Raw genomic sequence first — 14367 nt, forward strand, 5'->3', positions numbered from 1 at the left:
GACATGTATTTTTTATTTTCATTTCTATCTATTTATTTTTTAATGCAAACTGAATGGACACTGGTTGAGCAACGTTTTTTTGTTTCCTCTGGGTATGCGAATACTCAGGAAATGACAATAAAGATATACAATACAATACAATACAATACAATAGATTGAGGGTCAGGGAGAAAGGAAACTAGCGATACGAACAGGTCCAAAGAACAAATGAATGAAAGGTATGCAAAAGGACAAATCAAAGACAGCAACGAAGATCAAGGAAAGGTAGATCCCACAATGGTCCATTGTTGGCTGTGGAGCGAGGGAGTGCAAAGGTTATTTGAAGTTATTTTCTGTCTGTAATGCAAGAGTAACAAAATGCTGTAAGGTATTTGAAACCTATTAGAAATAAAAAATTGCAGCTACTATGAACATTTCATATATTTTCTGAATGTTCAAAACTGCTTAATACTCCTCTTCACATGGTATTTAGTTAAACATTTCCTGAAAACTTCAAGTTTACTCCCTATTGCACTATAGGAAACATAACAGCCAGTTTGTGCCTTGTCCTCTCCCACATCCGCCATGAGATAATGGCCAAATGTTTAGAAATAAATTAATCAGCAATAAAATCCTCTGCTCTTCGTCAATATGGGATATTTTAATATCTGATTAAATACTTGCAAAATATTCCCCCCCAAAAAAGTATCCCAAATATTCATTAAAATTATTTTCGAAATTAATATATGATATTTTCCTGGGTAATCGGTTCGGAACTTTATTTACCACTTTGTGTGTTTAAACAATTAGTTAAAAATTGTGCTTCCAGTCACGCAGTTACTCGGAAAAACAGCCAGCAAAATTACAGACTCGTCCCACCCCCAGTCATTCCTTCTTCTCCCCGCTCCAGTCAGGCAGAAGGTGCAGAAACTTGATAGTGCACATTACCACACTCAGGAGCAGCATCTTCCCCTCTGTTATCAGGCTTCTATACGGTCCTTCCACAAGCTGGGGTACTGTCCAATTCACTTCTATCCCATTGCGGACATTGGACTTTTGTCTATGGAATTGATATGCTACAATGTGTTGGAAAGAATTGCAAATGCTGGTTTAAATCAAAAATAGACACAAGATGCTGGAGTAACTTAGCGGAACAGGCAGCATCCCTGGAGAAAAGGAATGGATGACGTTTCGGTTCGAAGAGGGTCTCGACCCAAAACGTCACCCATTCCCTCTCTCCAGAGATGCTGCCTGTCCCGCTGAGTTACTCCAGCATTTTGCATCTGATGCACTACAATGCTGAGAACTATATTCTGCACTCAGTATCTTCCCCTTTGCTCCATAACTCGACCTTGGATTTGCTTTGATAACATTTTCACAATGAATAAGTAGCGATTAAGTAAAGTGTGGTTTGTTGTAGAAATTATGCAATGCCTTTCAAGAGACCTATTCATGATTAGCCCAGGTGATTGCAGAAACGAGGAACTGCAGGAGCTGGTTTATACACATAAGGACACCAAAGTACTGGAGCAACTCAGCAGGTCAGGCTGCATCTCTGGAGAACATGGAACGTGTAACCAAGTTCTCCATAGATGCTAAGTGTCCTGCTGAGTTACTCCAGCACTTTGTGTCCTTTAGTCCAGGAGAATGCTTTGTTCATCTCTCATAGTTTTTCTTTGACCTGCCATTTCCACTCATTTTGCCCATTCTTTATGTTATTAACATACTGCCACCTCCTCACATATTTGGTCAAAACGTTGGTGGAACAGGTTGTGCTTTGACGTTTACCGATTATACAGTGAATAACTATGACTATTTTCACAATTGTATCCCATCAAACAAATGGAATTTCTAAATTTAGTGTTCAGTGATTGAACAGTCATTTATACTTAAAAAATGTATTAACAACAAGCATGGAAATACATGAAACTGCAGAATCTGGAATCTTAGACAATAAACAAAGCTGGAGGAACTCAGAGGGTCAGGCAGCATCTGTGGAGAACATGGATAGGTGACGTTTCACACAGTGCTGGGGTGACTCAGAGGGTCAGGGAATGTTCTGAAATTAACATCAAAAGAAACCAAAATGTTGTCTGCCCATTCCATCCACAAATGCTGCCTGACACACTGAAGCATCAGTAAAGGGAAAATGTCCATAGCCATAGTTACACGTGCAAGATCTTATCTGACCTGTTCTTGCAGCCTCAACTTCAAGAGTTTCTCGTTTAATGATTAATGCAGAATTAGAGTGAATTATCTTGATGCGGAGGCATATTATTGTTTATGGTTCATTGCCATGACGCACTGATAACAAACATCAAACATCATATCACAATGGATATGTGGCTGCTCACTCTTAAGGATGGACAGATCTCACACACTGGGCATGAGGTCACATGAGGAATGAGCAAGCATGTGTTCACAACTTTAGTTTAGAGGTCCAATGCGGAAACAGGCCCTTTGGCACATCGGGTCCACGCCGACCAGCGATCCCCGCGCACTAACACTATCCTACACAAGCCAATCAGCCTGCAAACCTGTACATCTTTGGAGTGTGTGAGGAAACCAGAGCCCCTGGAGAAAACCCACGCGGTCACGGGGAGAACGTACAAACTCCATACAGACAGGACCCGTAGTCAGGATCGAACCTGGGTCTGTGACGCTGTGAGGCAGCAACTCGACCCCTGCACCACCTTGCCGCCCCCTGATATGTGAATGAGCATGTCTGTACTAACATACGATCTATTCCATCAACATCAGCAAATGTCCTCCTTTCTAAACATCCTTTGTCTCCAGCTCAGAGACGGAACCACTTACTCACTTTCAATGTGATCATTTTGTGTAGCCGTGATGGCAACACATGGGGACATACAGTGTAGATCTAAACAGGTGATGTCAGAACACCATCACTATGTCCTCAGTAATTGTTCAGCCTTACATCAGCAATGATCTCAGAATCTTAATAGGCCTTGTAATTCTTCTTCTGCCTTCACCTATCACTTTCCTTAATCTAGCCAAGTCAAAATGATCTTCAGATAATTCATTATGTTTTGCTCACTCAAGCCATTTTCCCCCCAAAATAATTGTCAATCAATCATCAATTCTGTAGGAAGGTACTGCAGATGCTGGTTTACACCAGAGATAGACACAGAATACTGAAGTAGCTCAGCGGGTCAGGCAGCATCTCTGGAGAAAAAGAGTAGGTGATGTTTGAGGTCGGAGCCCTTCTTCAGACTGGAGAAGGGTTCTGACCCAAAACGTCACCTATTCTTTTTCTCCAGAGATGCTTTGTGACCCGCTGAGTTACTCCAGCATTTTGTGTCACTTCTGTATGTTCTGTTAAGGGGATGTCCCACTGCGGCGATCTAATTGGCGAGTTTAGAAGCATTTAGGAGAGTTTGAAAAGGTGTCATGTTGAAGACCTCCTTCGACTATGTTGAAGACCAGCTTCAACTAGCTTCGTGAAAATTGGACACCAAATAGTGGAGAGTGAAGATGACCTCCTTCGATCTCCTTCGACCTCCCTTCGACTATGTTGAAGACTATCCACGACTACCTTCGACTACCTATGAATAACATGCCAACCTACTACGACCTACTTCGACTAAACCTACGAGTAAAAAAAATATCGATTTTTTTTCCATGGCGACCTTTTTTTACTCGCGGGCATTTTTCAGCATGTTGAAAAATACGCCGCGACCTAGCTGAGGCCTCGAGTACGCAGGGACTACTCTTGAGCATGAAGGAGAGTTGCAAAGACCTCCTAGGACCACGTGTCGACCGTGCTGCGAGTATGAGTCGAGGGCAAACTCTCTAAACTCGCCAATTAGGTCGCCGCAGAGGGACAGCCCCTTTAGCCAAAAAAGGCAATGCGTCTTTCAGTCCTTGAAAATAAATTTTACGTTTAATTATCTGCGTTGCACCTTTATAACAGATTCTTCAGCAGTTTACTGACTTTTTCTGCCAGATAGAGCCCTAGCGAGACCACACCTGGAGTATTGTGTGCAGTTTTGGTCCCCTAATTTGAGGAAGGACATTCTTGCTATTGAGGGAGTGCAGCGTAGGTTTACAAGGTTAATTCCCGGGATGGCGGGACTGTCATATGCGGAGAAAATGGAGCAGCTGGGCTTGTACACTCTGGGGTTTAGAAGGATGAGAGGGTATCTTATTGAAACATATAGGATTGTTAAGGGTTCGGACACGCTAGAGGCAGGAAATATATTCCTGATGTTGGGGGAGTCCAGAACCAGGGGCCACAGTTTAAGAATAAGGAGTAAGCCATTTAGAACGGAGATGAGGAAACACTTTTTCTCACAGAGTGATGAGTCTATGGAATTCTCTGCCTCAGAGGGCGGTGGAAGCAGGTTCTCTGGATGCTTTCAAGAGAGAGCTAGATAGGGCTCTTAAAAATAGCGGAGTCAGGGGATATGGGGAGAAGGCAGGATGGGGTACTGATTGGGGATGATCAGCCATGTTCACATTGAATGTCGGTGCTGGCTCGAAGGGCCGAAAGGCCTACTCCTGCACCCATTGTCTATTGTCTATTGTCTATAAAGCTGAGCAACACATTCCATCAGCCTAAATTTAGACTAACAATGTTTGTGCAGATATACCAGATTTAAATGGGATATCGAAGAGAGACACAACTTAGCAACTCTGGAGGGAAGGAATGGGTGATGTTTCGGATCTGAACCATTCTTCACACTGAAGAAGGGTTCAGACCTGAAATGTCACCTATTCCTATTCTCCAGAGATGCTGCCTGACCAGCTGAGTTACTCCAGCATTTTGTGTCTACCTTCAGTGTAAAGCAGCATCTGCAGTTCCTTCCTACATGTTAAATGGGTTTATCAGTAGGTACGCTGAACTCGTCTCCAGCACCAAGTAGAAGGGAAATGGAACCAAGAAGCTCCTAATATTCTACCACAAGAGTCTCCGATGGTGTCACAATCACTGTAGTCACCACTCCCAGCTTTATGTTCACAAGTAACACCACTATGATTAGTTTAAAGCTTCAGCATGGAAACATGCCCTTCAGCCCACCGAGTCCATGCCAACACATCGATCACCCGTTCATACTATTTCCATGTTTAGATTATTATTGTTACGTCTACCTGCACATATCTGCACATATCTGAGCTGTGTGAGGAAACAGGAGCACACGGTGGAAATCACAGGGAGAACGTGCAAAAACTCCACACAGGCGCACCCGTAGTCAAGGTTGAACCTAGGTCTCTGGCGCAGTAAGGCAGCAACTCTACCACTGTGCCTCCATGCTGTAATTATTTTCATGCATGGTATATCTGGTATATCTGATCCGTTTGCAAATCAAAGCTTTTCACTGCGCCTCGGTACACGTGATAATAACAAACTTTGTTTTTTTCCTTTTAAAACTTTTGCAAATATGGAAACTGCAGAGCTTTGTGGAAAAAAACCCTGCTGGTTGGGCAACATCTGCGGAGGAAAATAGACAGAGGACCTAGGCGGAATGGTGGCGCAGCGATAGAGTTGCTGCCTTATGGGCCTGTCCCACATAGGGGATTTTTCGGGCGACTGCCGGCGACTGTCAGAGTGGAACACACACACACACATCGCTTCCTTCACCAACCCGTTATGCAGGCGGGGGACAGGGCAAGCGGGGGGAGTGCATCTGAGTGAAATTCACACGGTGCAAAGTCAAAGTGATAGACACACACCGCGATGAACAGGAAGGTTGGCGCTGTAATTAAGACGGTAAAAGCACAGTGTACGGGAATGATCCTGTAAGTCCTTTAAAAGAGGGGGGGAGAGGGGGGTTTCGGGGGGGGAGAGGGGGGGAGAGGGGGGTGGGGGGGGAGAGGGGGGGGGGGGGGGGGGGAGGGGGGAGAAGGGGGGAGAATCGGGAAGAAGGAGTGGAGACAACTTTTAAGAAGCCAGAGATACACGGCTGTGAAGCTTGGCAGACATTAACATTACCGGTTCTGAAAACAACGTTATCCTTGGTTCTGAAAACTACTGCTTACGTTTTTTTTCCCAATGAGCCAATGAAATTCACCGGTCAGCACTGGCTACAACCTACGAGAACCTTCAACCTCCTGGCAACCCACTAGGACCTCCTGGCGACCCACCTACGGCACGATAATTCTCACATGGCGGCTTCATTCTGGCCACCGCTAATTTTTCAACAAGTTGAAAGGTACACGTTGAAAAATTCACGGCAACCATAACGAGGCCGTGACTAGTTCCCAGAATGTGGGAACTCTTCACGACCATGAAGGCGACGCCCCAGCAACCACCCACGAACATGTGGCGACCACGTGGCGACTGCATAGACTCCTGCTGTCCCCTAAAAAGTCACCTAAGTGGGACAGGCCCATTACAGTGCCAGAAACCCGGTTCAATCCTGACAAAGGGTGCTGTCTGTACGGAGTATGTATGTCCGTGTGACCTCATGGATTTTCTCCGAGTGCTCCGGTTTCCTCCAACACTCCAACACTCCAAAGTCGTACAGGTTTATAGGTTAATTGGTTACGGTAAAATTGTAAATTGTCCCTAGCATGTTGAATAGTGCTAGTGTATGGGGTGATCACTGGTCGACGCATATTCGGTGGGCCGATGATTACGCTATATCTCTAAAGTCTAAAGTCTAAAACAAACCCTCTGTTCCCAATATGAATGGACCCAGGTTTCAACATATTTTATCCACTTTAACCAGAATCCATTTTTATAATCCATGAGGTCCACAATAATGAGAGCAGACTGTAATAGCATCGTATCCATTTCATAGAATTGGAAGGTAGAATAGAAGAATAGAATAGAATGCCTTTTATTGCCATTCAAACAGCTTGGTTTGGACAAAATTGCATTTCTACAGTCTACCAAATGTCAAAGGTAACCAAGTGTCTTGATCTTTATAGCATACTAATGAGTTTCAAAGATGTCCAGCTATCTATCCATGATATGAATAAAATCCCTGAGCTAATGAAAAACAAAAGGAAAGGAGAGGTCTTTCTCACTCAACGGAGGGTAGGTATTCTTAATCATATTCCTTTGACCCAAATCAACCAAAACAATTGATTTAGTTGATGCTTCAGGCTATCGATATTATTTCTTTATTCCTTAGGTGATATTCTTGTCAAAAGATCAGTCTAAACCACTGAAATCGTTCTCGCTGCCATTCCAACTCATTGAAGGATTTACTGTTGAGCAGGGGTTATTCTCCAGTAATTATATCAAGGGAAGGATAACCGCTCAGCCTGAAGGTAAGACACAAGGCAACTGTGCTGCTTAAAAAATATGCAACTAAGATTCTCAGCAATCAAGGAAAATTGTGTCTTTCTGAAATTGTTCATGATCAATGTACCTCACGTCGCCAGTGACCTGGGTTTGACCCTGATCTCTGCGTGGAGTTTGCTTATTCGTCCTCTGACCCCGAGGGTTTCTCTGGGACTTCCATCCCAAGCACAAGCTGGTTGCCAGATTAATTAGGCCAAGTAGTGGCACAGCGGTAGAGTTGCTGCCTTACAGCACCAGAGAACCAGGTTCAATCCTGACCTCGGGTGCTGTCTGTACAGAGTTAGTATGTTTTCTCTGTGAATGCGTGGGTTTTTTTCCGGGTACTCCAGTTTCCTCCCACTCTCCAAAGACGTGAAGGTTTGTAGGTTAACTGACCTCTGTAAATTGTTCCTAGTGCATAGGATGGTGCTGGTGAACGGGTGATCGCTGGGCGGCACGGGCCCGGTCGACCGAAGGGTCTGTTTCCACACTATATCTTTAAACAAACTCTAAACAAGTGTGCATGATGAGAGGACAATCAGGATGTAGTTGATGGGTATAGGAGAGAGAGAATGGATTACAAGGAAATAAGTGGATGGATGGGTTTTGGTGGGATTGTTATTGAGGCTAGCACAAGACTTGATGGACTGAATGGCATGCTTGCATGTTGTGTGAAAATATGCAACAAAAATCTGAAGGGATCTTATGACGATCCTGATTGAATGAATAGCTTTGAATGATACTTTATTATCCTATGTGACATGTCACGGTGAGATTCTTTGTTTTGCATATACAAGTATGCACTGAGTCGCTACATATAGGGTGTCAAAGTTACAAAGTATCCCATTTAGTCCCCAATGGCCCCTATTTGTTCTTGGTGCCCATCCCACCACCCATACCCCCCCCATGTTGGGTCCCTGTTGTTCTCGGCAGTGCATTCTCGACCGACCGGCACCCAATGGTGGCCTTTCCACCCATTTCCCACCAGATTAAATGGTAATGATTTGGCACGTTCCCCCCAGATGTCAGTTTAACACCGGGTTGTCCCTGTTGTTCTCGGCAGTGCATTCTCGACCATAATGACCCGACACGGGAGAGGGAAGGTCGCAATGGTGGCCTTTCCTCGACCGCCACCGGGCCCTCCCTTGACGACTCCACGGCACACACCGGGAACTTCCCACCAGATTAACAATGGTAATGATTTGGCACGTGCTTCTTGCGAGAGAAAAGACCCAGTCAATGGTCAGTTTAACACCGAATTCTTACCTGGTTGTCCAACTGGGATAAAGTTGGGAAGGGGTTACATGGAAACAGTGCGTCGGAGATGGATATCCATAATGACCCGACACGGGAGAGGGAAGGTCGCACAGGTCGAAGGTCATGGCCAGTCATAGCTGGTCTTCCACCTCATGATCGAGTTCCTCATCTTGTGGAAAGTTCAAACAGTATTGGAAAAAAGCGTTGACACTGTGCGTGAATGCAATGCCTAGCAAAGGAAATGTTCATCATACGCCAACAGTTATTTCAGTATAGGATATGCATGGTCAGCCATAGGATATGCATGGTCAGTTTGTAATGCGTAGAAACAAAGACCAGCAGATGCTGGTGAACACACAAAAGGATACAAAGAGCTTGAGTAACTCAATAGGCCAGGCAGCATCTCTGGAGAACATGGATAGGTGGAGAACCTTCCATGTCTGAAGAAGGATCTCAACCCCGAATGTCACCCATCCATGCTCTCCAGTGGTGCTGCCTGACCCACTGAGTTACTCCAGCAACATGTGTCCTTTTGTTAACAGTTTGTAATCTAACTAAAAACTGCAGGCTGTGCAAGCCACGGGCATTTGAAACTGTTGGAAAGAACCACCGGTGATTTCTCTTAATTGAGCTGTGCGCTACGTACCATTTCTCACAGTTTTGTTTTCCAACCAGGTGGCTGGGAAGGACAAGCGACATTCAGACTGACGTTCTACTCTGGAGGAGCGGTTGATTTTGCCAAGACGGTTGTCCAAGTAGCCAATCCCGGTAGGCAATGGGAAAGATACTGATGTCCGGCTCAGTGGCGGCACAGTGATGCAGGTGCAAAGTTGCTGCCTTATTGTGCCAGACCCGGGTTTGATCCTTGACCACGGGTGCTGTCTGTACCCAGTTTGTACATTCTCCCTGGGGGGGTTATTTCCCTCCCACATACCAAAGATATACAGGTTTGTAGGACAATTGGCTTTGGTAAAAATGTAAAATTGTCCCTAGTGTGTAAGATAGTGCTAGTGTACGGGGTGATCATTAGTCGGCGCAGTCTCAGTAGGACGCGGGCCTTATTCCGCGCTGTATCTCTAAATAGTAACATCTAAAGTCCCTCAAGGGTATGACGTGGAATGGGTTGCTTTTGACAATGGTTACATCTGAATCATTCGACTGGCCTTGTTCGTTACAACTGTGCTCTTCGTGCTATGAAATATTTGTAGATGTTTTCCCACTTCCACCCACCAACAATCTCCTTTCGTTCAGCACCACTAACACGGCAAAAATTTCCCCACAGCATTTCCCAGGCATAGTATCCTACAAAAAAACGAAAGGCCACAATGAAACGTCCTGTCTCACATATTGTCCCCAGCAGCTAGGGAGAAGATCCTGTGAAACACATGAGGCCAGAACAGCAGCTTTCCAAACAACATTGACTCTAGCCTTTTAATTCCCATTTACTTCAACTTGAATTCAATTGAAAGATACAGTATGGAGAGGCCCTTCGGCCCATCGAGTCCATGCTGACCATCGATCGCCCATTCAAACTGGTCCTATGTTATCCCACTTTCTCATCCACTCTCTACACACTAAGGAGGATGTATAGAGGCCAATTAACCCACAGTCCCCACACATCCTCGCGATGTGGAAGGAAACCCACGCGGTCTCAAGGAGAATGTACAAACTCTACACAGACAGCATCAAAGCTCTGGATCAAACCCATGTCTCTGGCGCTGTGAGGCAGCAGCTCTGCTATCCCATATCTCCCATGGTGTAATTCAATCTCATATCCGCACGTCAGTGGTCCAGGAATCAGGATCCTAGCCCAGTCACTTAACCACATACCATTATACTCATGACTGTGCCGAGACTGATCTACTAAGTACGCAAGAGAAGTGTGAGGTGTTGCATTTGGGACGTCTAACAAGGGCAGGACCTACACATTGAATGGTAGGCCTCTGGGGAGAGTTGTAGAGCAGAGGGATTTAGGAGTGCAAATGCATGGTTCCTTGAAGTTCGAGTCGCAGGTAGATAAGGTGGTCAAAAAGGCTTTTGGCACATTGCCCTTCATCAGTCAGAGTATTGAGTATAGAAGTTGGGAGGTCATGTTGCAGTTGTATAAGACATTGGTGAGACCGCATTTAGAGTATTGTGTTCAGTTCTGGGCACCAAAGATATTGTCAAGTTTGAAAGAGATTAGAGAAGATTTACAAGGATACTTCCAGGACTAGAAGGTCTAAGCTATAGGGAGAGGTTGAATAGGCTGGGTCTATATTCCTTGGAGTGCAGGAGGATGAGGGGTGATCTTATAGAGGTGTACAAAATCATGAAAGGAATAGATCGGGTAGATAGATGCACAGAATCCCTTGCCCATAGTAGGGGAATCGAGGACCAGAGGACATAGGTTCATATGAAGTGGAAAAGATTTAATAGGATTCTGAGGGGTAACCTTTTCACACAAAGGGTGGTGAGTGTATGGCACAAGCTGCCAGAGGAGACAGTTGAGGTTGGGACTATCCCAATGTTTAAGAAACAGTTACACAGGTACATGGATAAGACAGGTTTGGAGGGATATGGACCAAGCGCAGGCAGGTGGGACGAATAGCTTGGACATTGTTGGCCGGTGTGGGCAAGTTGGGCTGAAGGGGCGGTTTCCACACTGCATCACTCTATGACTCTATGATTCTAAGAATATCCAGTTGTTCAAAGTTATAAAGATAAACACATTTTATCTCAAATGCTCCCCAAAACTGGATATTGCCATTTTTAAGAAAGTAAAACACAAACTTCATGATGGACACAAAATGCTGGAGTAACTCAGCAGGACAGGCAGCATTGCTGGAGAAAATGAATAGGTGAGGTTTCAGGTCGAGACCCTTCTTCAGACTGAGAGTCAGGGGAGAGGGAAACTAGAGATGTGTAAAGATTCAGAACAAATCAGAGCCGGCACCGATGACTCAGGAAAGGTGGAGCCCACAATGGCCCATTGTTGGCTGGTGAAGAGGTGAGAACAAAGGGATACGAACAGTGCAACTAGCAGGACAACTAGGGTGGGGGAGGGGCAGACAGGGAAGGAATGCAAGAGTTACTTGATATTAGAGATATTAAATTTATACCGCTGGGTTGTAAGCGAAATATGGGGTGTTGTTCCTCCAATTTGCGTGTGGCCTCTCTGTCAGTGGAGGAGGCCCAGGACAGAAAGGCAGCAGTGTAATGGGTAGGGGAGTTAAAATGTTTAGCTACTGGGGGACCGTGTCGGTCAAGGCGTAGGTGTTCAGCGAAACGATCACCCAGTTTGCGCTTGGTCTCGCCGATATATAAATAAATATATATATATATATATATATATATCAACTTCATGAGACGCCATGAAACTTGAGGGAATATTTTACTCTAAAATGTTGTCCCATAGCATTTTGATACGGTGTTTAATTATATAATCACGCTGTTGATTTCAATTTTAATTTGTCCTTACAGCATCTAGAAACGTTGCACCTTACGGTCCTGTGGTGTACGTTTATGAAACGATTCGTGTTATACCAGTGAGAAACCAAAGCTTCCTTAGATCTGCTGGTCCAGTTGTAAATGAGAGCAGAAGTTATGCATATGTTCCTGCATCACCTCCTCCACAAGGTAGTGTTATTTTTTTGTTACATATTTCCGTTACTGAAATCTAGAATTATATAGATTAGATTATTTTGCAGAATATATCATTGGTTATTCTCCAGACACTACCCCCACCCAAAATAACTCTACAATGACCTTCTCATATTTTGCTTCATTTTTCATAATTCCATACATCATGGGAGGAAGCTAATCTTGACTCGATGCTAAGTCTCAAACCGATTCTATCAATCCCGTTCCCCATCTCCAGATCCAAAGATAGACATCAAAGGCTGGAGTAGCTCAGCGGGACAGGCAGCATCTCTAGATAGAAGGAATGGGTGACGATTCGGGTTGAGACCCTTCTTCAGACTGAGAGTCGGGGGAAGAGGGTGACACGGAGATAAGGAAGGGTAAGGTGTGAAAATGAGACATCCATCAAAAGAGATGAGCGCAAGGAACACATGTGGAATATCTGGATCATTGTTAGCTAGTAGAAGGTGACAACAAAGCAAACAGAGATAAAATGTAATCGGGGACAGTCAGACTGGTCAGAGAACTGGGAAGGGGGAGGGATTGATGTTGGCTAAGACAATATTCATGCCACTGCAGTATAAGCTGCCCAAGCTGACCAATCCCTATCATGAGCCCACCAAACCCTGATTGTTCTACAACATGTGTGGGAGGAAACCAGATCACCCAAAGAAAAACCACGCTGTCACAGGAATGACATGGAAGCTCCACACAGACAGCACCAAAGATCAAAATCAGGATGGCCAACAGAACCTGCTCCATCATTGTTCCTACCCGTAGTTTAGTTTTGTCTAAAAGGGCCAACTTTACAGATCTCGTCCTTCACTTGAACTTGAAGGGCGGTACAGTGGCGCAGCGGTAGAGTTGTCGACTTACAGCACTAGAGACTCGGGTTCGATCCTGACCACGGGTGCTGTCTGTACAGAGTTTGTACCTTCTCCCTGTGACCACGTGGGTTTTCTCCAGGTGCTCTGCTTTCCTCCCACGCTCCAGCTCTTTGCATCTATCTGTACACTGTGGACGACTTCATTGTAATCATGGATAGTCTTTTTGCTGACTGGACAGCAAACAAGGAACATCTTTTCACTGTACCTCGGTACACTTGACAATAACTAACAAAACTAAATTTACTGACAGTGGCAGACGAGGCTTACAGTATGTGCTAGTTTTCAGACCAATATTTGCTCTATGCCCTGAATCAATGGAATGATTTATTTGCTACAGGTGGTTATTATATGCCAACTTCTCCCATGTATGGTGGTTATGGATATCCACCTCCGATGTACTATAACTCCATGCAAACCCCGCCAAACTTTCCTCCATTTGGACAACCAGGTAAGAAATCTGTGTTCTCCTCAATGATTCAATGATGCTTGATTGTCACATGTACCGAGGTACAGTGAAATGCTTTGTTCTTGCGTACAATCTATGTTAAATCATACAGTGGACCTCACCCGGGCTGTACACAAGGAGTCGCCACGTTTCTGGTGCTGACCAGTTTCAAAGGTTCTTAGTACGGTCTTCTCTGCCACTGGACATGCCCCGCGGGGTCCCTCTTTGTTCTCAGTGTCCCCCACCCCTCCCCCCCACACCCAGTCTCTCTTTGTACTCAGTGCCCCCACGCCGGGTTGCTCCCAGTGGCCCACCCCGCCAGTTGTTTGGCTCCACGCGGCTCGCTGGTCATTCACTGGAACGTTTCTCTCACGAGAAAAACTTGCCAAATCATCATGGTCGCCATTGGCGATCACTCAAAGTCAAGCTTGACTGTCCTGCCGGTGGCTCCTTGCTCTGGGTCGTAAGATGGCTGAAGAGGCCAATACTGCTACCACAGACTTTATGGTGTGTCCCTCTAGGTGGACACCTCTGAGTGACATCTCTTACTGTGGGGAGACGGGTGCATGGGCAGCCGACACGCGGTTTGGGCAGCGACAGACCCAGGCATGGACGCCAGGACGGTTGGGAGTTTCTGCTTGCCATGGACTTTCTTGACTTCTCAGCCATTGTGGTGGTCCACATGATGGTCAACCACCAACCTCCGCCTATTGTGCTTAGCCGCGTTTTGTCAGGCCCCCCACCCACCTGACCTGCCCTACAAGGATGACCCTATCAGGAGCACAATCCACACAGAGTCAGTCTACAGTCATAGTCATAGCATCATAGAGTCATACAGCACGAAAACAGCCCCTTCAGCCCAACTTGCCCATGCCAACCAAAATGCTCCATTTACACTAGTCCCACATGTTCATGTTTGGCACATA

The 14367-nt window shown here is 45.3% G+C and overlaps 1 protein-coding gene across 2 annotated transcripts in view; it reads left to right on the top strand.

The window, feature by feature from the left end:
* LOC129707004 (WW domain-binding protein 2-like) overlaps window positions 1-14367 on the top strand; it is a 28604-nt gene that overhangs the window by 853 nt on the left and 13384 nt on the right. For both annotated transcript variants that reach the window (XM_055651714.1, XM_055651715.1), the window contains exons 2-6: window positions 6874-6982; window positions 7080-7218; window positions 9164-9256; window positions 11951-12106; window positions 13334-13444. In XM_055651714.1, the coding sequence (XP_055507689.1) occupies window positions 6874-6982; window positions 7080-7218; window positions 9164-9256; window positions 11951-12106; window positions 13334-13444 (608 nt within the window). The remainder of the gene's footprint in view (window positions 1-6873; window positions 6983-7079; window positions 7219-9163; window positions 9257-11950; window positions 12107-13333; window positions 13445-14367) is intronic.

The sequence above is a fragment of the Leucoraja erinacea genome, chromosome 20 (genome assembly GCF_028641065.1).
Source record: "Leucoraja erinacea ecotype New England chromosome 20, Leri_hhj_1, whole genome shotgun sequence".
In the NCBI taxonomy this organism is placed as follows: Eukaryota; Metazoa; Chordata; class Chondrichthyes; order Rajiformes; family Rajidae; genus Leucoraja; species Leucoraja erinaceus.